General features: G+C 46.5%; 1 protein-coding gene across 2 annotated transcripts in view; it reads left to right on the forward strand.

Moving 5' to 3' along the window:
- Window positions 1-26,874, forward strand: part of med13a (mediator complex subunit 13a) — a 71,571-nt gene that overhangs the window by 42,198 nt on the left and 2,499 nt on the right. For both annotated transcript variants that reach the window (XM_069147038.1, XM_069147039.1), the window contains 24 exons: window positions 1,424-1,624; window positions 1,790-1,984; window positions 2,083-2,245; window positions 3,465-3,575; window positions 5,587-6,342; window positions 7,791-8,007; window positions 11,501-11,531; window positions 12,030-12,151; window positions 12,469-12,559; window positions 13,923-14,134; window positions 15,273-15,469; window positions 17,382-18,307; window positions 18,970-19,137; window positions 19,700-19,923; window positions 20,170-20,359; window positions 20,676-21,096; window positions 21,233-21,464; window positions 22,227-22,418; window positions 23,208-23,431; window positions 23,989-24,131; window positions 24,267-24,425; window positions 25,223-25,411; window positions 25,936-26,078; window positions 26,210-26,374. In XM_069147038.1, coding sequence (XP_069003139.1) covers window positions 1,424-1,624; window positions 1,790-1,984; window positions 2,083-2,245; window positions 3,465-3,575; window positions 5,587-6,342; window positions 7,791-8,007; window positions 11,501-11,531; window positions 12,030-12,151; window positions 12,469-12,559; window positions 13,923-14,134; window positions 15,273-15,469; window positions 17,382-18,307; window positions 18,970-19,137; window positions 19,700-19,923; window positions 20,170-20,359; window positions 20,676-21,096; window positions 21,233-21,464; window positions 22,227-22,418; window positions 23,208-23,431; window positions 23,989-24,131; window positions 24,267-24,425; window positions 25,223-25,411; window positions 25,936-26,078; window positions 26,210-26,374 — 5,672 coding nt within the window. The remainder of the gene's footprint in view (window positions 1-1,423; window positions 1,625-1,789; window positions 1,985-2,082; window positions 2,246-3,464; window positions 3,576-5,586; window positions 6,343-7,790; window positions 8,008-11,500; window positions 11,532-12,029; window positions 12,152-12,468; window positions 12,560-13,922; window positions 14,135-15,272; window positions 15,470-17,381; window positions 18,308-18,969; window positions 19,138-19,699; window positions 19,924-20,169; window positions 20,360-20,675; window positions 21,097-21,232; window positions 21,465-22,226; window positions 22,419-23,207; window positions 23,432-23,988; window positions 24,132-24,266; window positions 24,426-25,222; window positions 25,412-25,935; window positions 26,079-26,209; window positions 26,375-26,874) is intronic.

A 26,874-nucleotide genomic window follows, 5' to 3' on the forward strand; every position in this document is an offset into this window, starting at 1 on the left:
CATTACTGTTTGCCTTTTTGGGCCTTGTGAATATATAATACTGCTTAAAGCAGAAAATGACATAAACAAACAACCTAAATGGCTTAAAACCAACATGTGCCCACTGTGGTAATCCATGATGGTAATGTCAATACATTACCATCATGGATTACCACGGCCCCATCTATTGAGATGCTCATAAGATAAATGCCTCAAGATAAACAGTTTGTGGTGCTGATATTGAGATGTAGATTCATGCAAATCTTAAGGAAATCTAGTTGAATGTTGTAATGTTGAGCTCTTTCTAGAAACACTGTTGCTGAGTCTTGCCTTCCTCTTCCTACCCTTTTGTTTTCCATTGTCTCCGGGCTTCTTTTCTATCATGGAAGCTGTTCTGCGGTCCGGCCACTGGATCAATACCTGGGGACCGAGGCCATCCAGTCTAGTAATGACATAGTAGAAAGGCAGAGCAGAGAGGGAGATTAACAAATCCTCGCTCTAACACCCCCCCCCCCCCCACCACCACCACCACCACCCCGCCAGTGTGCTCGTAGAACCATTACACCCGGTCTTCACATTCCAATGCATAATAGACACAGAGAAAGAGAATGGATGCATAGCAAGATGACAGGTTGTGTGTGTGTGTGGGTGTGTGTGTATGTGTGTTGCCAGTTGATGTGCATATGGTTTCTGTGCTCATATGTATGCATTATGCATGTTAGTTTATGGTTATATCTGCGCTGGCTGATGAATGTCGGCCTGTTCCATGAGCAGACTGATGGCTTTTTCTCTGCGACTCGTATGTCTGTGAGGTCAAGTGTGTTTGCGAAGGAGTAGCCCTTTTTAAAGCCTCTGTTTATGGGCTCTGAAAGTCAGCCACTTCCTAATAATTGGCGCCTGGAAAGGTCAGAGCACTGCAGATTTGGCTAGAGATGGCAGAATGGCAGTGAAAGGGAAACGCATGTAAAAAGAAAGAATGAAAAAAAATGATCAATGAAAGACGAATTACATTTGGAATTAGAAGAATTCGCTGCAGGTGTAAATTGGACTATAGAGGATAAGAAAACGGTGTAAGGAAGGATAAACAGTCAAAGGGAACACGGCTAAGATAAAAGGATGAGAGGACGAAAGGTACTGGAAGGATGGAAAGAAAAGAAAGGTCAGAGTGAGAAGATGGAAAGGAAGTCTGAGGAGGCATGAGAGGAGAAAACAAAGTTAAAATTAGCAAGTGTAAGGATGTAGAGAGTTACTATAACCGGAAGCAGATGAAAGAAAGTATGAAAAAGTAGAAGCAAAACATGGCCACCGCAAAGAAAGAAAGAAAGAAGGGAAGGAAATGAATGCAGAGCTGGAAGAAAATGCGAGAATGATGCAGAGTATAAGATGCGGCGACGATGACTAACGCTGTCTTTCTTCTATCCCTCACCTTTTTTCCTCTGACTAGTAATCCTGAGTCCGTTTGGCCTGAACGGGACGCTGACTGGCCAGTCGTTCAAGATGTCAGACCCCCCCACCCAGAAGCTGATTGAGGAATGGAACCAGTTCTATCCCATCAGCCCGCGTGCCAAGGAGGGTGTGTCGGAGGACAAGGCAGAGGACATGGACTGGGAGGATGACTCTCTGGCCTCTGTGGAGGTCCTCGTCGGTCAGTTTTTATTTATTTATTTTTTTTTTTTCAAATTATAAATCATGGAGTTCAAGACGACCTGTTTCAAATGTAGAGCTGTCTGTTTTGTGTTTGACTGGTTTGGTTCCCCTGTGTGTGTGTGTGTGTGTGTGTGTGTGTGTGTGTGTGTGTGTGTGTGTGTAGGTGGTGTGCGTATGGTGTACCCAGCCTGTCTGGTGTTGGTCCCCCAGTCAGACATCCCCGTTGTGGCCCCTGTGGGGTCCTCCCACTGCACTGCCGTCTACTCGGGTGGCCACCAAGTGCCTGCTTCCCAACGAGAGCCCGCCATGTCTCTGGTGACGCTCACCCCGCCCACGTCGCCTGAGGAGACACAGACGGGTAAGAGGCATAAACACTCAGACTTCATTAGAGCCTCGCGTGGAGAGTTGGTTCGTTTTCGTCGGCCGGTCGGTTCACCGCGATCTCTCTCTCCCCAGTGGACTCTCACTCGGCCCAGAAGTGGGTAAAGATGCCTTCATCATCTGATGCGTTCAGCGTGGACAGAACAAGTCACCACGGAGGAAAGATTCCACGCCGGCTAGCCTGCCAGGTGGTGGAGCGTGTCTGGCAAGAGTGCAATATCAACCGAGCTCAGAACAAGTAAGTCTGCTGCTGTGTCTTCAAGGTCACGGAGATCGATCAAAAATGATTATTATTATGAATAATAATAATAAGTAGCAGTAGTGTCAAAGACGGAAGTAAGTATTAATGATTATGTCTTAAGCTTCCCTTGAACAACTGATCATTGATCAGATAATTTATTGATTTTATTTGTATTATTTAAAGGGCATAAAGTTACATATTGGCGCTGCATAAGACAACAACTTAATGCACATGTTTGACATTAAAGGAATGAAGAAGGATTAGAAAATACACTTCTTGGTGTCGGGTTTGGGCTGCTGGATAATAATCATCTCTGCACAAATTAAGACCACCAAGGTTGTGATTATAAACATGAAATGGATATAGTGGGTGTAAAATCAGCAGGAAAGGATACAAATTAAACTCTACAACAAAAACAAAAAATCTTTCTACTCACTTGTTCTGTGCAAAACCAACAACATGTTTAAACCATTTACGGCATCTTTCATCTCAGTCAGAAGAAGCTGTCTAGAGAAGATGTTTTCTTGACTTAATGCTGCTCCTTTTTTGTGTATTTGATGTCGGTGTAACAAGTAGAACAATTATGTTACACAATAGTATTTTGGTTCTCTTGAAAAGTTGAAAATCCATTTTCAGTAGTCCATTTACAGGCCCGGACACCATGTTAATTTATTCTGTTTTGTATTTGTTGAGTCGGTCTTCCCCTCTAAAAGGCTCTTCTGCCCGACCGGTGTGTCCGACAGCACTGCTGCCTTTCGCTGCCACGTACCCATTTATACAAATGTCTTTGGTTTCCATGTTTTGGGATTCATATCTTATCTCTTCTAAAGAGGTCTGGAGAAACCTTGATGGATGTAATGATCACAAGTAATTACATAAGAGTTTTATCTCCTGGTCTTTTGTATTATGCAACATCAGTGAATCTGACACAGTGGGAGCACCCCGGGATCTGCTGCCCCCTGACCAAGCACAGAGTGTCGGCTGTAGTTAGCTGTTGGCTTGTCAGCCCAAGTATTATCGCTCCAAGGAGGGTGATGAAATCCGCCTCAGCACAATGGCATTTTTATACTAAAGAAAAATGAGACAAGGCTGTGGACTTTAGAGGATCTGTAGTATCATTTTAGGCCATAGCTCTCTTCACATGAAGAACGAATGAAGTTGTTTGACTCAAAGTCATTCATGTGTAAAGTTGTATTTATGTTTTTGTCCTCCCCAGGCGAAAGTTTTCGGTTACAACCAACGGTACCTGTGACGAGGAGCTGCATGACAAAGTGGGTGCGTGGGATTTTGTGGAGCCCTCACAGAGGTCATACTGCAGCTGTTCGAGGTCAGTCACTCTCCTCGTGTGTGTGTGTGTGTGTGTGTGTGTGTGTGTGTGGGTGGGTGGGTGGGTGTGGGTGTGTGTGTGCGCGCGCGCGCGCAGGTAGGGCTTATACATGTGCGCTCAAAGACATTTCAAAGAGGTTATGCACAGTCCGCAGGGCTTTGATCACCGCCACGAAGGGCCGCAGTCAGCAAAATATCTGCAACTTATATCCACGTGTAGACTTTGACAAGCATATTATTCTTCATATTTTTCAATTTATCACTATTTTGTGTAAGTGACAGCCGTGACGTGGCTGAAACCTCGGCTGGGTTGTGTGTTTCTGTAAATCAGACATTTTTATTCTCACACTGATGGGAATAATTTCCAGGAGAAAGAATAGTTTGACCTCTGAAGGAGCAAACCCTGAGCGCGAAGCTCCTTCAGATCTCAATTGCAGCCACCCACCTCAAGAATACACTCATCGCACGTGAGCCTATAATTTTGCTTCGACTAATTTGACACCTTAATATTAATGACATCCTTTGTGTTGGTTGTGCGTGCTTACACCTGCAAAGCTTGATTGTTTCTCTCGTATGAGAGAATTTCAGTTATAAGTTTTTTGTCACATTTTTGGTTAATGAGTCTTTGGGGCCTCGTTCTTGAATTAAACAGCCTTCAGCTTCTCTCTCTTCCAACCACCTGCACTTGCGACCAGCTCTTTCACAAGAGTGGTTGGGAATACCAACTTGTCCGCAGCAGTCTGGACTTCTAACCAGCGAGCTGAACGCCCGGCTGCTTAACTGGCCTCCTCAATGGGAGGCCAATCTAATAGATTGAAAGAAAACCCTGATTTGTGGTTAATGAGCAAGTATTATCTAAAGTGTTTCTTGTGTGTGTTTACAATGGGGAAGTTTGTGCACACTTCGACTGGGGAATCCTCTGCACCAGGCTTTTTTTCTTTTCTTTTTTCCCCCCCACCTCGGGTGAGGAGAGCCGACTTGGACCGCAGATTAGAGCAGAGTGGATTGGACCAGTCAGCCGGGGCATGTTAATTTGTTGAAAGCCACCCAGCACTTTGGCAACCCAGAAATGGGGAGCTCTGCATTGCCAGTTTTAATGGCCATTAGCTTTGTTTTGTAGATGGAAATCTTCCGTGTGTCTGCTTATGTTGACATCTAATCGTCAGGACACTAAACTACCACGGCCGTTACAGAGGCGCTGCTTCCTTATCAGCAACCCTAATGTGTGACCACAGCTGTAGGCTCAGTGCTGACTCAGCACCAGGGGGGTTTAAGAAACAGTGATGCCGACCCAAGACTCTGTGAGAGTGTCCACCGGGATGGAGAAGTTTGTACGAGGGTTAGAGGCGAGACGAGGTGAAGCAGAAGGGCTCGGTTGTCTGTTGGCGAGTTCGGTGGTCACAAAGATAGCTAGCCGGTTGACCAGCAGGTCCCGATGACCACAGTGAAGCGTACAGGCTGTGTTGTTTTAAACATAAAACAGCTGTAAATGACCCCCTCAGTCGAACTGGCAAGAGGCAAGAGAGTTTAGACGGTGAGACGTCGTCTCTTTTCTTCCGAGAGCACTATTTTTTTGCTTTATTAATTTAAATTTTTGGATGTCTCAGAAAAAGATCATTCTGAGGCTTTTAGACAATGCAGTTTGTTCATGTCGTGAGGTTGACAGTGACTAATTTAGAAAATGATGAATGTGCAACAGTCCTTGTTTATTAGGTGTTGTAGTCTTTCTCTCCAGGAACTCGCTTGATATGTGCAGATAAGTGTTTCCTGCTAATTGCTTTGGGGTGAATTAGTGAGGCTGCCTTGTTGCAGGTGAGAGTAATTGAGTTCATTGATGTTTCCTAAAAGAAGCAGATGTGAGCCTTTGGAAAGAGATTTTGCACAACATCTCTGTCCATCATGGAAATGAAAAGGTGTCTTCATCATTTGATTGAGCATCTCTGTCTCTGCTGCTGTTTTGCTTGAAGCCCCACAGTCTCACTATATTTCCCCGTTTGTCTTCCCTCCTGCAGACACAAATCAGTGAAGCAGCGGACAGGCAGCACTCCAGGCCAAGCTCAGTCAGCAGGCCAGCCCTCCCAAACTCCCACCAAGCACAAAACTGGAGGAGAGAAGCCAGAGAAAGGTGACAAGCAGCAGAAAAGACCGCAGACACCATTCCATCATCGCAGCCTGACCACCGACGAAGCGTCGATGGAGACGGAGTCAGTGGCGAGCCAGAGGTTGGCCATGAGGGCTCAGGACGGAGGAAGGTTTCCAAGCATTCGCACTGCAGATGCGTCCGCCATCCAAAAAGCGCCCCAGCTCCACAGTGGGGGGGTCAGCGCCGGGCCATCGGAACAGGCCAACTCCCCCCAACCCCCACCACTTAGCCCCCACCCCTGTGAGCGTGGCGAGGAGTCAGGGGAGGGCATGAAGAACCCTTCGACCCCCAACAGCCAACATTTTTACCAGCCGCCCCCGGATCCCTGCCTGGTCGGGGTGAAGGGTGGCGGCGAGGAGCCCGGAGGGCCAGAGGGTCTGAATCAGCACTTCCACTCCCATCACCCCCACCCTCATCCCGGATCCTCGGCCTACTCGGAGCCTCCCGAGCCCACTGTGTACGTGGGCGCAGCGATTAACCTGGAGGACGACAGTTCCAACGCACCCTGGAGGTTATTCAACCTCCCCCGCAGGAAAGAAGCCGAGCTGCCCACGCTGCTGCAGCCTGGGGACAAGCTGAGAGACGAGGCCTCGGCATCACAGGACAACCTGGTGTCGGTCACAGAGTGAGTGACACCTGCCTATTAATTATCACCGCCCAATGCCCTCTCTGTCTGACGCACACAGAGGGCAAGAAAGGCTTCATCTGGTCACAGACTGACTAAACAGTCTGGCTTTCAGGCCATCCCACCTCTCCCCGCAGTACAGAGTGGCCCTGGGCTGCTTTGAAGCACTTTGAGTAGTCTAAAAAAAAATTGTTTTGAAAGAGTAATGATACAAAATCCACCTTCTCCCTCTTTCCCCCTCTTGTTCTCTCACATCCCCTCATCTCACTCCGCCACCCATCCCTCCGAATGTTCGGTATAGCGCTTAGCTGCACACAGCATGTTAATCTCTTGCTATGTGCCCTTTTGACATCATACATCACCAAAGTGCAGGGCCAGCACTACTCATTGATTCCTACACACACACACACACACACACACACACACACACACACACACACACACACACACACACACACACACACACCGGAGAGAGGACGACTAATGACAGGGTTAGATAAAGATAAACCTCTGCTATTGTAATGGAGTTGAGGCTGGTAGAAGAACTTTCTGCTAGCTATCAGTTTGGCAGACTTTCACCAAGAAAAAGCTGCTAGCAAGGAATCACAGATGGACAGTGAAGGGGGAGGAGGGTGGGGCGGGGGGTGGAGGTGGGGTGTCCAGTGTGCAGACAGGCAGGGTGACCAGCAGGATGTATGAATTATCATCGGGGTTATTCAATCCCAAGGGGCCGGCCACTTGGATGCCTAGTGAGCAGTAATCCTCCCATCCACCGCTCTGAATGGCGGCTAATCTCTGGCCCAGGCCACTGCGCACCATCACCTTGCATCAGAGCTGGACAGGCATGACGAGAGGACAGAAGTGCAGAGAAATGTTGGAGGCAGTGAAGGGGGAGGAGATAATACACAAGTTGGGTCAGTCCCTCCTCTGCTGCCGGGCGGCCAGTGACTTTTCTTCTTCTCCATTCCTCCCTGGTTTGTCACACATGAGCAACAAGTAGGCCACAGTCAGCGACGAGCGCTGCCGTGGCAACAGGTGACAACCGGGTCTGTCTGAGTGCGAGCAGTCAGCGCTGGAGTCACCACGTTTTTTTTCTAAATCTAGCAGCAATGTAATTGTCTGACAACAAATATGACGCATCGGTTCTTCTGCGTGACAGCTGTCGGAACGGTTTGCAGCCGCTGCCATTTCTGTTACTGCAGATAAACGTGGCAGCAACACTGACGTATGATATCAGGCGGCATCCGACCGGAGCGGAGCCGTTGTAGAAATATTCCTTTTGCTGGAGTTTTTCCTTGATAACTTTATTTCCATACAACTACACTTTTGATCATTTAAAAAAAACTAGGCAGACTGCTCCTTTATAATGTTGTGTTAGCTCACGGAATTCACATTAAGAATGAATAGGTGGTATCTATCTAAATCTTTCTGCATTTTCATTTCCCCAGGGTGATGTCTACATCTAAATGGCCGCTGAAGGTGTCGGACGAGCTCGTTCAGATGTATCGAGCCCGGAGGAACCAGTACCTCTCTGCTGCCGTAACTGACGGAGATCACGAGCCCGAGGTGGACCCTTACGCCTTCGAGGAAGGAGATGTCAAGTTCACATTCTCCAACAAGAAGGATAAATCAGGCGGGGAGCGGGAGCCCGGCAAGAAACACAAGGTAAGGCAAGCCAAGTGGAGGAGTGACCAATGTGTCTCCAGCTGACGCTCACTCGTCTGAGCCTCGCAGTGATGGATGCATCACGCCCGCTTTTCTTTAAAAAGGGCCTCTTGTGTTTAATGTTGTTTTGGACAAGAGCATCCGAAAGTCCGGGTACAATACACGGCCATGGTACGACTTTCATACTTTGCCCCATTTGTGCATTCTCAATTAAAAGGCAGATAGATTAAAAAAAAACGACTTTCCAACTTGTTTCCATAACAACAAACTGCAGTAGCTTTCTGTGTCTGCAAACATTACTTTTGTACTGCTCTTAAACATCAAACTGCATCTCCCACCACGTATGCGCCACACCACCTCTCTGCTGTATGCATGTTGTTTGAACATGCACAAAATTGTTTGCTCTTGGGTTTTAGATGGTTTGTTATTTTTATATTTTGAATGATGTTTGATGAAAATGTTCCTTTATTTTAGTTATAATATTTGCAGTTAAAATGTCAAGCAAACTTCCATTTGTACCTGGATCCCAGTAACCAGCAGGATGTCCAGACTTTAGCTTTACTTTAGGCAAAGTACCAAAGTCTTACATTAAAAATGGTGTTTGTTATCTTATTCACAAAATGCACTTAAAGTATTTAAAGTAAAAAAAAAATACTCTTTCTTCATATACTTCAACCTTTCTGTTTAAATGGACAAGCTGTCACTTCTCCATTGTGACTCGTTGACCACGACACGTTGAACTCCACTTTGCACGGTGGCTTTTTGGCTGCTTTCAATCCCTCTTGCAGCCGCACTCTGTTTGATTTATTAAAAAATATGTCAACGACAGTTTGAAAAATGTGTAGTGGAGAGTAGCCACTTCATCTGTGCCTTCGTCACTAGTTGCCCGGCGTAAACACGGGACAAGAGGGCTGATTTTAAGATCTGGGAGCAGGCCAGGTAGAAAATAGGCCATCAGCATCCTCAGCAACACGGCACTAAAAATAACAGAGCAACCACTTTCTACATACATCCGCTTTCACTGCCCGAGTCTAAGTGAACAGGAAACCATTCCTGAGTCACCATTGTTATATTCAGCCAGAGGAACACCAAATAGGTAGCCTGTCTAATTTCCTTTGAGTTATGTTTTTCCTATTTGATCTGCCCTCTTCCTCCTCTCCCTCCTCGCTGTATTCTTCTGCTGCCTCCGTCTCTGCCTCTCTGGCTGTTCCCTCCTGTTCCAGACATGGCCACCTGTTCGCTGGTGTTGCCCCCAGCTTTCAAAGCTAGAGTCGGTGTGTGTGTGTGTGTGTGTGTGTGTGTGTGTGTGTGTGTGTGTGTGTGTGTGTGTGTGTGTGTGTGTGTGTGTGTGTATATATGTGTTCAGGTCTGCAGGCTTGCAGTCGGCTTCACAGTGCAACAAACCTGGCTCACTGAACCATTCAGCTTAAAAAGCACTCTCAGATATTTTCCCTCTCCTCTGTCTGGTGCCGACCCGGCCGCGTGCCCTCGATCTGTGCAGGAATGTTCGGGTGAAGGCAGCTCTCAGTGGACTGAAGAGCTCCCAAAGGGCAGTCTGTGCAATGGAGCTCTCCCTCCATCTGTCTGCTTTATGTGCCGTGTGTAGAACCACCACAGGGTGTGTGTGTGTGTGTGTGTGTGTGTGCGTGTGTGTGTGTGTGTGTGTGTGTGTGTGTGTGTGTGCGTGTGCAGAAGTAGATTTAGTTTCCCTCATGATTTTGACTTAAACTAATAGTTTCATAGTATTGGAACTTTTTTCCGTGAGACTCTTGGTCATTGTTGTAGCTGCCACCTGCCTTGCTGATGTTTTATGTGAAGCTGGAGCCCCAAGAGAATCTCCCTTTGAAAGATGAAATTAGTCTCCAAAGAGCTATTGACAGAGTTCCCACTGGTCAGGGAATATCAGGGACTTTTAAAACTCTTTCCCAGATGAGGAAAGTCTGGGAATTTGATAATTCTGTTTGCCAAGTCATGGAATGTCAGGGAAGTTTGTTTGAATGTTTAAATTTCAGTTGCCATTTATCAAACTGTAATATTGTCCATGTATGTAGACAAAACGTTAGTTAGCTCGTTATTGTCAGTGTGTGTGTTTGGAAGCGTTAGTGGTCACTGACAGAAATTGAAAATGTAGCTCATTGCGAGTTCATTACAGTTATTGTTAGATAAATTATTTTACGCTGCAGTCAGTATTTAGACATGTATTTCATTTCTTTCAATATCGGTGCAGCTGGAGGGGAATTTGCCGGCTCCTTTTTAACAGAAATGTGGTCGCCTGTTTCTCCGTTCATTATAGGTCATGATATTTTAGCTTTTTAGTCAGGGACTTTAACATTTGACTTTGAGTGGGAACCTCATATTAGCAGGCCAGGCGTTGCTGCGTGCTGAATAAAGCACAAGATACGTGCATGTAAAAAGCCTCAAATAAATGAGGACAGAAAGTGAGAGGCAGGAGAAAGGTGATGATGATGCTTTAATGTGGGAAGTCTCAGACCCAAACAAGCTTTTACAATATGGAAAGACTCCAGCCGACACTCTCTCCCACCCAAGGCTAGGTTATTGATAAGGGGTTAAAACATCGTTGCCACCTACAGATTGTGGCCTTGGTGTGGATGTTGTGCTCTGCAGTGGATTGGGCCTTTAAGGGAGACAGATTAAAGCCTGCGTTACTCAGAGAAAAGCCCTGGAGCGTAATGAAATCAATGGCTGGGACATAACATTCCTGTTCCCCAGCTAGAACTGCTCAGCACACAGTGTACACACAACCCGCCATAAGAGCACGCGCACGCACGCGCACGCACGCACGCACGCACACACACACACACACACACACACACACACACACACACACACACAGACACACACACACGGACACACACACGGACACGGACACAGAAGGCCAGCCCTCCCAGATATTGATGTCTGGGTGGGAGCCTAAGAGGCCATTCCTTGGATCATGATTTCACTCCGGTCTACACTGGAAATCTCATTTGCCACAGCAGAGGCCAGCAGTCCCTTCTCCCTGCTCTTCTGTTTCTGTCCAATTTTCTCTGTTACGAGACTATCATTGTTATTATCTCCCATTTTGTTATTTTTCACACTGATTGGATAAAGTAACGTTTTTTTCCAAGTTGAATCTGGCTGCTTTGTTGCTCTCTGATTTAATGCTGTTATTCTTTGTGTATATTAGTCTTGTGTTTTGTAATGTATCCAGCTCGTTTGTATAGTTTCTTAATCACAGTTTTTTGCTGGAAGGATTTCACACACCCACATTTTAACACGGTAAATGAAGCAGACTATGCCCTGCCAGGTGCCGCCACTAAGATGAAGATACAGCTTCATTGATATGAGATAGCAGTATTATAAACAATTTATTCGTCTGGGCTGTACATTTACAGCAATGCTTAATTTAATAAATGCTGTTTGATGGAGTCTTTCCATTCTGAGGGTGTTTGTCCCGTCTTCTAACCCCACCCGTCTTTCTGTTTCCTCCCAGGGTGAAGACGGTGGAGCGGGTCCATCAGATGGTAAGAATCTTTATTTTCCCACAGCCTCTTGGGTGCTTTCACCCAAACACATGATAATCATCTTAAAAGATCCAGACGGTGACACCGAAGGATACAAGTGGCATGTCCAGTCTGATTTGGGGAGTTGGCAAACGAATTGTCAGTTAGCGTTTCAGTCTTGCCAATAGAAAATACATTCATTCACTAAATAAGTAGCTTTCACTCTCAATTATTTTTAATTTAAATCTCATAACAGATTTGTCATGCCATAAGCATTTCAATAATTGAATTTAGAAGAAAATCTACTTCCTGAATTGATTGAAAGGAGGAGTGAATTGGGGCCGTCCTGCGTAGTCAGAATATAAAATCATAGCTCCGAGCAGGAGTGTTTCCTTTATTGAGTTCTCAAGGAGCCAAAATCGACTTGCAGACATTAAAAGTTAGAAGCGAGAACATCATATATATATGTGTGTGTGTGTGTGTGTGTGTGTGTGTGTGTGCGTGCGTGCGCGTGCGCAGATGCTCAGCGAGCAGCTGCTCACAACCGCATGGCCTCCACCAGCCTGATCCACGAGACAGACCTGGTCGTGTCCATCAACGACCTGGACAACCTCTTCAACTCAGACGAGGATGATCTGGCGGTTAGTAGAAACCTTGGTTCCCATTGCAATGAATATCTCATTACACAGTGTGGTCTTGTACACAGCGTGTGTGTGTGTGTGCGCGTACAACTTTGTGTTTCCACTGGCATTTATTGGCCAGAGCAGCCTCCACTCTGCCTGTCATCAGCTCTCACTTTGCACTGCTATTACTCCAAGACGTTGTGTGTGATAGCGCCTTCCAGGCTCAACAGGTGTGAGAAATGGAACAGGCATGAATTTCGAGCCGTATTCATTAACTTGGAGTTACTACAATGATCAGTTGCTAAAATGTTTTTTGTTTTGTTTTTTGTCCACAGCCTGGTTCAAGGCGACCTGTGAATGGAACGGATGATAAATTTGGCAGCAAGGAAGCGAAGACATCCACTCTGGACCCTGTATCCTGCATCAGTATGTATCTCTTCATCTTCTGTTTTCACTGATCACTAATGTGCCGCGTCTCCTTAAACCACAAGAATGGAATCACCTCAAGTGTTCATCTCAAATCGGATCCGTCACACATGTGAGCCCCTTGAAAAATCAACAAAAGTACACTGAGATCTTTAGTGAAGCCACTTCAGCTTTAAACGTGGCGTTCCCTTCACTCACAATCTCATCTTTAATCCACTAAATAAAATCAAGGTTTTTACTACTCATGCTTAGATGATGCTCACTCTTGGCTTTGCCACCTAGTGGCGAAGAATATGTCTGTGATGAACCTGTGTCGCTCGGCGTTGGGCTCCCAGCAGCCCGGGGACATCCTGTAGCTACTGTCTTGTTGCCTCCTTTGTTGCTGTTTTGCCGGCTCTCCGAGCCACCGCCAGTCTGGCCTCCAAGTTACACCCTGTTTGTTGATCTGCTGAGCCAAACACTATTTCCTGTGGAAAACCAAAATACGTGTAACTTATTGTTGGGGTTGAGCTCAGGGACAATAATGCAGAACTAAAGATGATTTAAGGACACTGCATATTTTACTGTGAAGCAAATTGGTCTCAGATCAACCGTTCTCTTTGAGTTTTATGAACAGGTAATGTTCAGTCAGAGCCTCTGCTCTCACCTGAAATTGTTTTTGTTATCCCCCTCGATGCATCTTGCTGTTATACAAAAGGGTTTGAGAGTTCGAGGTCTTGGATATTCCCGACATCGTCTCTGGCCATTTAGCCTTTTCATCATGAAACTCCAGTGTGGGCTTATCTTATGTAAATGTAATATAAAAAAAAAAAATTAAAAAAAGGGGCTCCAGCTTTTACCCACCTTTCACTTTGCAACGCTCAGCTACAGCAGCTCTGTTTTAAGAATACGTGAAGGAAAAGGAAATTGTTCAGGAAAAAGCCGAGATAACTACGACAAACTGTAAACATTTCATCAGCTGTGGCCAAGAGGCCTGTTAGATTTATGTCTAATAAATATTCTTCTGTGTCATATAAACATGGCGCTGCATGCTTTGGTTGCAGGACAAAAAAATGATAGATTAACAAGCATCTTGACAGAATGTGTAGTAACACTGGAATCTTAAAATAACATATCTTACATTAAGACAGCCACATTATGCACATAATTATCTTAAGAAATTTCTCAAAGTGCTGTCTGTCGGGCTGTTGAAATATTGGAAGTAAAACATAATGAAGTCTATCCCATTATCTGCCTGTTTGGCTGCATGATACGGACTCCAGTGCTATAATAGACTTTTACATTATACCTTCTTCACTAGTTCCCCTTCAAACGCAGTAGAATCCAAGTCTGACATGTACTCCTTGTTTCTCTCTGCCTCCAGGTTCTGCAGACCTGCACCAGATGTTCCCCACGCCTCCCTCCCTCGAGCAGCACATGATGGGCTACTCGCCCATGAACATGTGCAGCAAAGAGTACGGCAGCATGGATCCCAACACAGGCATGACCACGCTGGACGGCACCTCGTCTCTGGGAGGCCACTTCAAGATCGAGGTGGAGGAGAGCTTCTGCAGCCCCAAGCCGTCTGAGATCAAGGTGGGTCTGGACTCAGGACGCGTTTTAAGGAGTGCTGTTGCTGCAGCTGACGTGACGTAATGATTGGGTCAGTTAAAAGTGATGTCAGAAGTCAAAAGTGAATGACTGTTGGTGGAAACCTGGTCTTTGATCCTCATTGTGAGGCAGGTGTGTGTGTGTGTGTGTGTGTGTGTGTGTGTGTGTGTGTGTGTGTGTGTGTTGGGTCATCTTCGATGACACCCAGCATTAGGAAGCGACTCCACGTGCGTCTCGAGTGACTCCTTGTGATCGGATCTCACTTCCCCCGCTCCGTATTCAAACAAAAACATACTTATAATTACATAATGTAAATGAATATTTACTGAAACACGAGGAGAGAAGAAGTCGACAGGTATTTGTTCAGTCGAGCCTCGCTTTAACTCGCCATCAATTAGCTTATGTTATATTTCACTGTTCCCTGTATGTTTATTTTACTGTCACTCACCACACCAAAGTTTCTCATACAAAACGCTGTGTGCAAGAAATACAGTAAACCATCCCTCATCCCAACTGCACCTCTCCTCTTTTATTTCCATCAAAGAAAAACGGGTTTTTAAAAAGTGCTGTCTGAATGAATATTATTGTGATGATTATGTAGATCTGTCTGCCAGCCTTCGTACCGCTGACCCACACACTGCATTTAGGAAAGTGTCTATTGGGAATAATATTGTAATCCCAGGTGTAAACCGGGCCTGAGACCGCCCTTCAAATTAGGAATCATATCAACTAACATCTGCTCAGCTGAAGTGCCCATGTACAAGACCACTGCTCCTACAACAGACCTGAAGCTCATCTGAGGTTGAGGGATTTTCCACCTCTGCGTTGTAGTCCAGGTTTTTTTTTCTGTGGACGTTTCCAGTTGTGAAGCACACGCTTTTAGATTCAGTGTCTCGTACACTTCAGAGGAAGGGTGTCCTCACGACTCCAGAACACGTTCCGCTTTTCTTTGGCATCAAAGTAATCCAGTGATGTTCGTTAGTACATTCGTGCTAATAATGCAAACAGGAAGTTTGAATGTACATGTTTCTCTGTGCCGTGATCTCCCAAAAGAACAGGAAATAAAAATCAGATTTTTCTGCAAGGATGTGTAAAAAACAATATTTTCTGTCTTTGTTTGTAGGACTATTCTTTTGTGTTCAAGCCCGAGCTGTGTCAGACGTTCGTCGGCTGCTCCATGTTTGCTCCTCTGAAGATGTTGCCCAGCCAGTGTCTCCCACCCATCAAAATACCAGAGGACTGCATCTACCGACCGAGCTGGACCATGGGCAGGGACATGCTCAACCCTGTGCCTGTGATGAACTTCCTCAACAAAGACAGGTATGCTGCTGTAGACAACATCACTAATGTCACTTGGATTCATTTCCTCTTCTAAAAAGACTGTCTGTCTGTATTTCTGACGTCCGTGGAACCTTTTCAGGTCGGTCAGCCCGTTTCAAACATTCCTTCTAATTTATCTGGATTGTCTGTTGCGGACGGTTACTGAGGGACTCTCATTTATATTTGCAGAAGTCACGCCGAGGCCGGACTGGATGGTTTTGCGTTTTGTGTGCGAGGAAGCATATAGTCATAGTGTGCTCTCTTTCTGTCCACACACCCTCTGGTCTCTCCCTGGACACCACCTTAGCAGGCAGCTCAATTTCCCATGCATGGCTGCCTCAGGCGGAGCAGGGAAATGAGTGTAAAATGCCTTCTTAGTCGAAGCCGAGGATTATCACTGGAGGGGTGAAGCGGGCCCCCACAGCGGCTCCATGCCACCTCACTGCTCATAACAGCTTGGCGTCTTTAGTGTCTCTGTCACTGCGACACCTCCGATACTTTCCACACAAACATGGGGATTTTTTTTATCAGCGTGAAAATCTCCAAACAAACTGCGTTTTATTCTATTGATTTTGTGCCTTTCTGTGATCAAAGCAGTCGACCCTTATTAAATCTGTACGGATTGATTTATTTTCAGCGTTGTGTTTGCTGATCTGTGTGGAGTCTTTCACAATGATGCACTTCTTATTTCAGTTTTTAACCATGACAACTTTACTTTGAATGAATGTTAGTGCATACAATGGGAACAAACAAACCATTCAATTTTCAACTAACTGTAAACTAATAAACTGACCGGGTGCAAATATCAAAGCATTTGCTCATGGACAACAGTGATTGGAAAATGTTGTGGCTCATTAAAGGTGAGACTGTTGTTTTTTTATTTAGTGACCTGTCAGCACACAGTTCATCCAGCAGGCTCCGGCTGCGCTGCAAATGTTGACTGATTTTTAAATAAGAGGCAATTACATTTTTTGCAGAGCTAATTGAAACTGTGGGGTTTGACTTTTTGCCTGATTGCTGAGATTATTTTTAGAATTTTTTTTTTCTTGTATTTAGGAACTCTGGAGCATGACAGGAAATGTGGCGCAGAACAGGCAAGAAAGGCAGTGAAATACTTTAAGTAACTGTGATTTGAGAAAGTGATTATTTTTAGTCATAGGATTGCTAAATCCAAATGTCCTAAGGGGGATTGGTAAAGATCCTGAAATGTTGTGCCGGTGCTGCTTTCGCATCTGCATCCCATCATGAACGCAGTCCGGCTGCAGAGAGAGTTGTGCTTGGACTTCCTTCTAATAGCTCTGTGCCAGGAGTTGTTCCCCCACATACAGCGAGGGACACGATGTGCTCACCCTCCCTCCTGCTCTCTCGTACGCACTCTTTCTCTCCCTGCTTCCTCACAGTTGCTCGCCAGCCCAAAAATAACCCTTACCTCAGAGGGACGCTTGTTGAAATGTTTATTGAACTCTCCCTCTGCTTCTTTTTGCTCCCCGTTTTGTCTTTCTCTCTCGCTCTCTCCTGCATTCTTGTTTTCTCATGTGTAAACATGTGTGCAGTCGAAGCCCGCTCTGCATTCCTTTTGTAGTGAATGTCGTCGTGCCCTACTGCCTTATTACTCCGACTGTCTTCACAAATTCAGTGAGATAACTGTCTTGCTATCTGAAGCAGTGCTGTTCTGGGAAGAAAACAACTATGTTCTGTGCAATAGTGCTGAACGTGTTTCTTCGATGGACATAAAGACCCCCAGCTGATCATTATTTGTCCTGAGGACCTGCACAAGAGAGCCGATGATGACTTTTTTTTTTTTTTTTTTTACACGAGAAAGTTGTAACTGTAGTCTAATATCAGTAATCTTCGATATGAATATATGTGTTTGCCTTTTCTAATTCATGTCCTGTGATCTTTCTGCCCTCAGTAACATCCCCAGTGTGGGCAGCACCATGGACCAGGAATACAGCCAGAGCTACACCCCTCAGACCCACACGCCCTTCATGTCCAACAGCGCTCCACCGAGCAACAGTGGCGCGGGCATCCTGCCTTCACCTGCCACCCCACGTTTCTCCGCCCCCACCCCACGTACGCCGCGGACTCCTCGCACACCTCGCGGCCCCTCCAGCGTTCAAGGCTCTCTCAAGCAAGAGAACTCGGATCTGTACTACTCTCCGGCGTCCACGCCCTCCACCTGCCGGCCGCTGAACTCCGTGGAGCCGGCCACGGTTCCCTCCATCCCCGAGGCCCACAGCCTCTACGTCAACCTCATCCTCTCCGAGTCCGTCATGAACCTCTTCAAGGACTGCAACTTCGACAGCTGCTGCATCTGCGTCTGCAACATGAACATAAAAGGAGCCGACGTGGGCGTGTACCTGAGCGACCCCGTCGGCGAGGCGCAGGAACCCTGTAGCTGCGGCTTCAGCGCCGTCGTCAACCGGCGTTACGGAAACGGCTCGGGCCTCTTCCTGGAGGACGAGCTAGACATCATCGGCCGCGGCTCGGACGTCAGCAGAGAGGCAGAGAAGCGCTTCGAGGAGCTGCGGCTCTCCTCGCTGGAGAGAACTGGAGTCGGGAGGGGCGACCGTGTCCCAGATGAGCTGATTCTGCTCTTGCAGGACCAGTGTACGAACCCCTTCTCACCCATTTCGGTCCTGGAGCACGACATCGGGACGCGGGGGCCAAGCGGGGCCACCGTGCCTCCGTGTGTTCGGGTGGAGGAGAAGGACTACCACAGTGACTGCTACATGGCCCTGGAGCATGGCCGGCAGTTCATGGACAACATGTCGGGTGGCAAAGTGGACGAGGCGCTGGTGAAGAGCACCTGCCTTCACCACTGGGCCAAACAAAACGGTGAGAAACGGGGCGTTTTCCTTCCTGTTGCTAAAAGCAAATCTCTTGCATGCAAATCTCTGTTGCCGTCACAAATGCCCCTAAAAATTATGTTTCGAAATTAGTTTTCTTTTTTTTGTCTGTTTTTAAGTAATATAACTTTTTAGGATGTTTCCTTTATTCAGTTGCATCAGTAGAGATACAATGAGGACAGAGAGGACAGAGAGGGGTAGCGGGGTGCCCAAGGCTGTATAACTTAATCATAAAAAAAATAGCTGGAAGGGAATAAATAATACATAATCGTTATTTCATTTTTTTTTTTTATCATTCAGGATTTAAAAAAAGGATTTCAAGAATTTATTCAAAACCATTTCTTTTTAGATTCTGATTGTTTTTCTGATATTATTTCACAACTGAAACAGCATTTTAACACCCGATATTTCACCAGATATTTTTTGTAAACAACTTTAGCGTTGTATTTGTTTTTAGTTCTGATCAGTTGAGAAACATAAATACTTAAAAACTACCGTCTACTAAGTTCTATTGTCAAAAAAGCAAGAGATCTGAAAATCTGGTCGGAAAAATATCGGATTAAACTTGGGACGTTTTTCATTCTTTTTTTATTTTGCTCAGCGTTGGTTTCTCATGTTGTGATTAATCTCCTCTCCTCACCTGTTGTTCAGCGGTGGACGTGAGTGCGCTGTGCTCTCAGGACGTGCTGCGGGTGCTGATGTCTCTGCAGCCTGTACTCCAGGACGCAATCCAGAAGAAGAGGACGATGCGCTCGTGGGGCGTTCAGGGACCCCTCACCTGGCAGCAGTTCCACAAGATGGCGGGACGGGGCTCTTACGGTAAAGCTCGGGGCAACTTGGGGAAATTAATCCTTTTGATGTACAATTCTGACTGAGGCTTGCTACAATACAGTTTCTAATCCATAAAAGATTGCAGACTGTAAAGGATAAAATTCCTGGAAAAACTCCCTGAAAGTAAAAAAGACAAAATACCTTTTATCGACAACTTGAACACTAAAGTACCGGATTTCAAAAAGCATTACTGGTCAAATCCACAGTATCTCCGGTGTGGGTGATAACAACATGTGGGTGCGTGTGACATTTGGGATTTAGGATGTGTGTGTCTTGGGGTAGAAAAACTCTTGACTGTTGTCAGATCAATAGGCAGTGAGGTCTCTCCGGTGTGCTCCAGATGTCAGCTCTGTTGGGAGGAGCTGTCAGATCGTTTAGTGACCTCACATTCTGATGCACAGCAGAGGACGGATGGAGGGGGGAGGGGAGCCGACACCTTACTCGTTAACAATAGTCGCTCACTCAGTCGCTGTTCTGTCTGTCCGTGTGTTTCTTTTCACTGCCGCTTACATTTTGTTTTCTCTCCGTGCTTCTCCCGTCACTCCAACAGGCACAGACGAGTCCCCGGAGCCGCTGCCCATCCCCACTTTCCTGGTGGGTTATGAGTACGACTTCGTAGTGCTGTCTCCGTTCGGTCTGCCCTACTGGGAGAAACTGTTGCTGGATCCCTTCGGCTCCCAGCGGGACATCGGGTACCTGGTTATTTGTCCTGACAACGAGGCCCTGCTGAGCGGCGCCAAGAGCTTCTTCCGAGACCTCACCGCCGTCTACGAGGTAGGAATGAAGGGGGCGGACATCTCAGTCGTCACTCTGTCTAAATATAACACTGCTTTAGTTGCATCCACCTCAGGTTTGGGAGTTAATCATACACATAGAGGAAAAATTAGATTTATTAGTGATGGAAAAATACCTTTATACTTTATACTACACTCAAGCCTCCATTCTTTACCCATTTTTAAACGCATCAGTCCACACACTGTCTCCCTGTCTTTGACACGTTGCCTCCCTGTTTCTCTGCAGTCATGTCGACTGGGGCAGCACCGGCCCATTTCCAAAGGCTACCCTGATGGCATCGTCCTCGTTGGCGGCAGTGGGGCCAAGAACCTCGTGGATCAGCCAGTCAGCGACTGGTTCCTCAAGGCTGCCAGCGGCAACAGCGACGCCTTCACTAAGCTCAAACTCTATGCACAAGTGTGCCGCCACAACCTCGGTACGTGTCGTTTACCGCTGCGTTTTTTTTTTTTACTGGCGCTAATTCTCCTGGTGCACAATGTGTTGTTCAGTCAACTCTTTGTTGCAGAATTTTCACCTTCAACACCTCTTGATTTAGTTATTATTATCATAATAGAGATTTGGTATAAAAAGGCTAGCTGGAGAACCTTGACTGCTTGAAAGAGCCGAGCTTTGAAATGCTAAGGAGGAGGATCAGTGTAGTCGACTGTTGAAATGGAATAAATGAGTAGCTTTTTATTACCTCGAGTTTCATTGATATAAGTTCAATGGTGTGTTTGGGTTTCTCTCTTTAGCTCCATACCTCGCATCCCAGCCATTAGACAGTTCCCTCCTCACGCAGCCCAGCCCCCCACCCTTGTCCAACCAGTCACCTTCCACGCAGCTGTCTAGCTCCGCCTCCAGCACAGTCAGCCAGCAGGGCTCAGTGAATGCTGCTGGCTCCTCGGTTCCCAACAACAACAGCAGCAGCAACAGTGGGTCCGGAAACGGCTCTGCGTCATCCAACAGCCTCGTGACATCTTCAGGCCAGCCTGGCAGCACAATACCGTCTGCCAAGCCCAACTCTTTTTCCCCGTTTGGGAACATGAGCAGCCAGGGCCAGGGAGCCGGTCCCCAGAGTGGACAGCTGGGACAGCAGGCTGGTACCCAGAATACTGGCACCTCAGGGGACGGCTCCAGTAGCCAGGCCCAGGGGCCAACAGAGCCTCCTGAAAGGTACTGCACGGCACACAAGCTGCACGCTGTTCAGTAGAGAAAACACTCAAGTACCAGATTGATAACTTTGCTTTTTGAAGGTGTTTTACAGCATTCCTGAAAGAGACAATCTTTGTGTGCTCTTGTGTTTTCCCAGCACTTTGGAACGAGAGAAGGTCGGCGTCCCAACGGACGGGGAGTCCCACGCCGTCACGTATCCACCTGCCATCGTCGTTTACATCGTGGACCCCTTCAGCTATGAGGAGGCCGACGGTGGTCCCGGGCCGGTGCCGGCCCACTCCAGCGTGTGGACGCTGGGATTGCTACGCTGCTACCTTGAGATGCTTCAGTTCCTGCCCCCGCACATCCGCAACTCTATTTCTGTACAGGTGAGGACGCTTCCCAGGAGAGCCACATGTTTATTGCGGACCATGTTTTATTTCATTTTAACGATGGTAATTGCATTGGTTGTGTATTCCGTGTCAGTCACTCCTTAATGGTTAACAGATTGTTCCCAGTGGCCTCACGGTTAACATATCCATCACCATCAGGGGCAGTACATTGTTAACTAATTATTAATAGTGTACTCTGAGTGACTAGAAAACACTTAAACTTAAACAACGTGATCCACAATGGAAGTATTTATACTATAGCTGTAGTTGCCAGAATATTCAAGTTTTCATGGGGGAGGATATTTGTCTCGTTCTTCTGGTTTCTGCTTCTCTTGAATCAACAGATTTCACCTTACTGCAGCCACCTCGCATGTCAAACCCACATATCAGCTGTGAAGACGTGTCCACACAGAGCAGCTGCTCTGAGTCACTTTTGTTTCAATCACTGTTAGTTTTGTAATGAAGTGATTTTGATTCACTAATCTGTTTACAAAAGTTGACACCGAGTCTTGTGCTACTTTCTGAAGTGACACATCTAAGAAGAAATAAAGTGACTTTTGGGGGCTTCTCAACTGATAATTTGAATGATACATTTTTATGGGGCAGCTCTAATTTGTCCAGAGTTGTAATGGTTTGCGTTGCATACGAGTTCTGTGTTTTAAACAGTTTTCCTTACTTCTTTCCACTTTTCTCCCAGAATATATTGCGTCGTTAGTGTTTGGTGAGCTGTGTTTAACAACTGGTCTTTTTGGACCTCAGATTGTCCCGTGCCAGTACCTGCTCCAGCCGGTACGAGGCGAAGACCGCCATATCTACACCCAACACCTCAAGTCTCTAGCGTTCTCCGTCTTCGCCCAGTGCAGACGGCCGCTGCCCACCTCCACCAACGTCAAGTCCCTGACTGGCTTCGGTCCGGGCTTGGCCATCGACACTGCACTGAAGAGCCCAGAGGTAAATGCAACACGCTGCCAAGTTGAAGCAGTTGCACTCTTTAATTGCTTTGACATAATCCATCTGCGAAGCGGAGACAGTAGTTTGCATGCAGTTGCAGTGCAGTTCTTTAGCTGATCAGTAGCAGCTCTCTTTTGGCGCCGTGACATAAACGTGCTAGTGTCCTCGTATCGATAGCCAAGCGAAGAGAGTTTGACACTGGCCCGAGCAGCGGTGTCGCACTTGCTTATGGTTTTCCAGCCAGACATGAGCCTGACCTGAAAGGACCCGATCTCCTGCCCCGGCGATGAGAAATAGTGTTTTAGCGCTAAACATCCAGAGGTTTTTTTTCTTCCGGAACCGAACCAAAGGAACTCGTAACCCTCTGCTGCTCTAGAGTTTTCTTTCCATTATCTGCTTGGTTTGCTCCCTGAGACCTTCATAATGGGATCTTGACTCCTAGTGTAGACAAAGGGGTGCTTCAGATCAAGACCTAATTCAGTTGACTTCCTTCTTCGCTCCAAGTGCTACCTTTTCCCTTCAACACACTGGCAAACCTGGAGCTGCCATGCATGGATAACTGGGATATGGATGGGACAATGGAGAGAGACGGTGGCATATTTTAGTTGTAAAGATATCTAACATGTGAACTGAACAGACAATAAAGAATACATTTTCTGTGGATGTAAAGGTTTAACAGCCAATCAAGCTGCAGCCGAATTTTTACACCTGGAAGCAAATCTAGTTTTTATCCATTTCTGTGGAAGAGTTGAACACGTGTCCTAAATCCTTCATCCTCTCCATCTGCAGAGGCCCGAGTGTCTACGTCTTTATACACCGCCGTTCATCCTGGCACCGGTGAAGGACAAGCAGACGGAGCTCGGGGAGACGTTCGGTGAGGCGTCGCAGAAATACAACGTGCTGTTTGTTGGCTACTGTTTGTCCCACGACCAACGATGGCTTCTGGCTACATGCACTGACCTGTATGGGGAACTCCTTGAGACCTGCATCATCAACATAGACGTGCCCAACAGGTAGGACCCCCCCCGTCGGCACTACGTTTAAACCATCTTCAGAGGTTTTGTTACCATCAAACTTCTCACAGAGGTATTCTGGGAATTTACGAATGTCATTAAACTTAAATAACAATGGAGGAGTGTGTGACAAAGTATCGTCTCAGAAAAAAGGACATCTTACACATAGTTTTTACATATTGTCTGGACCCTTACCATAAACCTAACCATCCCACAACGTAACAACCAATCACAGGCAGAGCATCTCTCCCGCTGATCCAATCTGGCACCAGTCTTACAGTCAAGGTTTCAGAGCAACTTGACACCATTCTCCCGACTCGTTAATTTTTCAAGCACAGCAAATGCCTGTGATCTTGCAAATGGAGCATATCCGCTATTGATGACACTCACAACGTGTCTGCTTGATATCTAAACAGTGCGTTTGCTACCTATTGTGTCATGCTAGCTGTCAAATGAGACTTTGTGCTGAAACATAATTTCTAAGCACCTCTGATTACTAGCTGAGTGCATTTTGCGTTTTGAAAAGGGGTTTTGACATATCTGGGTGTGTTCCACAGGGCACGGAGGAAAAAGGGTTCGGTTCGGCGGCTCGGTCTGCAGAAGCTGTTGGATTGGTGCTTGGGGCTGGTGCAGATGACATCAGTGCCCTGGAGGGTGGTGATTGGTCGACTGGGCAGGATAGGGCACGGAGAGTTGAAAGGTGAGGAGGACTGTCACAGTGAAATGTCTTTACAAAGCCGATAGAAAAAGACCAAAAAAAAGTACATTCAAGTGTTTTCATGTCAGTGCGTCACTGGTTCAGTCATCCCTCTGTTTATCTCTGTTCATGTCCCAGACTGGAGTATTCTGTTGAGCAGGAGGAACCTCCAGTCACTCAGCCGGCGTCTGAAGGAAATGTGTCGAATGTGTGGCATCTCCGCCTCAGACACTCCCAGCATCCTCAGCGTGTGCTTGGTTGCCATGGAGCCGCAGGGATCCTTTATCATCATGCCAGGTACAATGTGTGCCCGTGAAGAAGAAGATTGTACATACACACATACTCTCTGTTTCGACATACAGTTCTTGTTCCAGTGACATCACTCAACCCAGAAAGGCAACTGGTGTGTGCCTGCGCGCGTGAGACATGATGGATGGCAGCAGCATATCACAATGCGTGTCCCCTGCTTGTCCACAGCAGATTGATGGCAGGGAAGATCATGTACCTTTCGCTCATAAAGCACTACCTCTCAGATGCCCGATTGATCTCCATGCAGTGTGATGGAGAGGCAGATCAATGGGTTTATTTTGGGAGACGAGTGGGGGATTGTCAGTGCATCATACCACGATTGTGTGAAGCTATGCCGGGCTGAGGACATCTCCTTTTGAAAAAAAACTCTTCAAGCTGATAGGGATTAGCAAGCCTGTGTTAGCGTCAGATGAGTATGACTCAGGGGGTTGGCACAATACACTTTTAAAGCAGCCACTGTGAATGCATCCAATCAATTCAAGCAATACTGTAAAAATGTAAACATATTAGCACTTAAGCAGTCATTTCTTCAATTTGAATGCTGTAGTTAAAGAGGTTTTATTAAAACTTGGTGTTCGGACAGGATGTTACTTGTATTTTATTAATATATTCAATCAAATTGAATCAGTTGAAACCAGTGAAATGTGGAGAGTTTGCTGAGCGGTTAAATGATTTTATTGATACTAGATAAAAGGATTGTGAGAAGGGTCCGCACCTCTTTAGTTCCCTTCCTCTCGGTTGCGCTGTTTATTGACTCTGCCTCCTCCCTCTGTGCCTCCCATCAGACTCCGTGTCGACGGGCTCAGTGTTTGGCCGCAGCACCACCTTGAACATGCAGACGTCCCAGCTGAGCACCCCGCAGGACACGTCCTGCACCCACATCCTTGTCTTCCCCACCTCCGCCTCCGTCCAAGTTGCCAGCTCCAATTACACCAACATCGACCCCAACATGGACATTCTGAACGCCACCACCGGTCAGCAGCGCTCCTTCATCCGTCTTGCAGTCGTTCCCTGGGATTTCTCTCTGGTGTTTTGAATTCAGTGCAGCGCGTCCTATTTACTGGGCCCCCAAAACAAACTCGCATCAAATTACTGAGTAGTTCCCTTTTTATCTGTTCTCTGTTTCCAAATCTTTGCGTTTCTAGTCCACTAAGAGTTTGTACTGAAGGAGTGTGTGTTTACATACTTAATGCACCTACAGCACCCAGAAGGGTTTTCAGATTATTTCCTGTGGGAAAAATATATTTGTTGCTAGAAATGTAAAACATGTTTACTCACGTTGTGTAATATAGTGAACAGCAAACGGATCCCGTAGTGGTACTGTAAGAAAAACATTCTGAAAGTCACAGTGAAAGTTTTTACCACAAAAAATTGACATCATATTTCACATAAAGACTTGAGGGGGAATACATTTTAGATGCTTTTCAGATTCAGGGAGCTTAATTCATTTTAAAAATGACCTGTTAGCTCTATTGCGTTATTCTCCTTTTCTCCACAGATGGGTCTGATGGTATCGGGATCTTTGACCTGCTGGACCAGGAGAACGAGTTCGTGGACCCTGACATCATCAACATCTCCCCCAACACTTCCCCCGTACACTCCCCTGGCTCTCATTACCACCACGGAGGTGATGGCAGTAAGGTGAGACAACGCGCACGCACACACACACACACACACACACACACACGCACAGTTGTTGGAATGACCTTTAGTACAACATGTGATATGACACATTGAAATGCAGCTAATGTTGAGTCTCCACCTCGTTGCAGGGCCAGAGTGCAGACCGGATGGAGTCTCATGAAGAGGTTCCCAACCTCCTGCAGCAGCCTCTAGCACTTGGCTACTTTGTGTCCACAGCCAAAGCCGGCCCACTACCCGACTGGTTCTGGTCAGCCTGTCCGCAGGCTCAGAACCAGTGTCCACTCTTCCTTAAGGTACCTCCCTCTGACCCGCTCACATACTTTTTTTTAAGGCTATTATTTTAAACACGTGCACTTCATGGCTGTCATTTATCAATAGGTTGCATGGCAACAGCAGTAAAAGCAGTTACACTCTTTGTTCTCCATCAAATGCTGAAGGGATGTTTATTCGTTTTTTGTGACCTTGTCAAAGCAGGACGCCAGCGTCCCCCTCACTCTTTAAGAGACACTTGCACACAACCTGATTTATTTTGCAGTCAACACATCAACAGCCCTGTTTCTTATGAGCAAAGTAAACCGTCAGACTTCGTTGCATGCTGATATAGTGATTGAAGCAACATGTGTACATCAGAGTGTGATTGTGTCCCGTTTATCTTAACATGGAAATGAGGCTGTTGTCAGCCCCTAGTTCCTGTCAACACTGATTTGTTAATTTACTGTTCCTAAGGTGCACATGCTTGTTTGGTGGCATCCTCCGACGTCACATTTCTTCATGTTTACAGTCTATAATTTTG

This window comes from Embiotoca jacksoni, unplaced genomic scaffold (genome assembly GCF_022577435.1).
Source record: "Embiotoca jacksoni isolate LCO1_2020_lvr unplaced genomic scaffold, fEmbJac1.0.p SCAF_13, whole genome shotgun sequence".
NCBI lineage: Eukaryota > Metazoa > Chordata > Actinopteri > Embiotocidae > Embiotoca > Embiotoca jacksoni.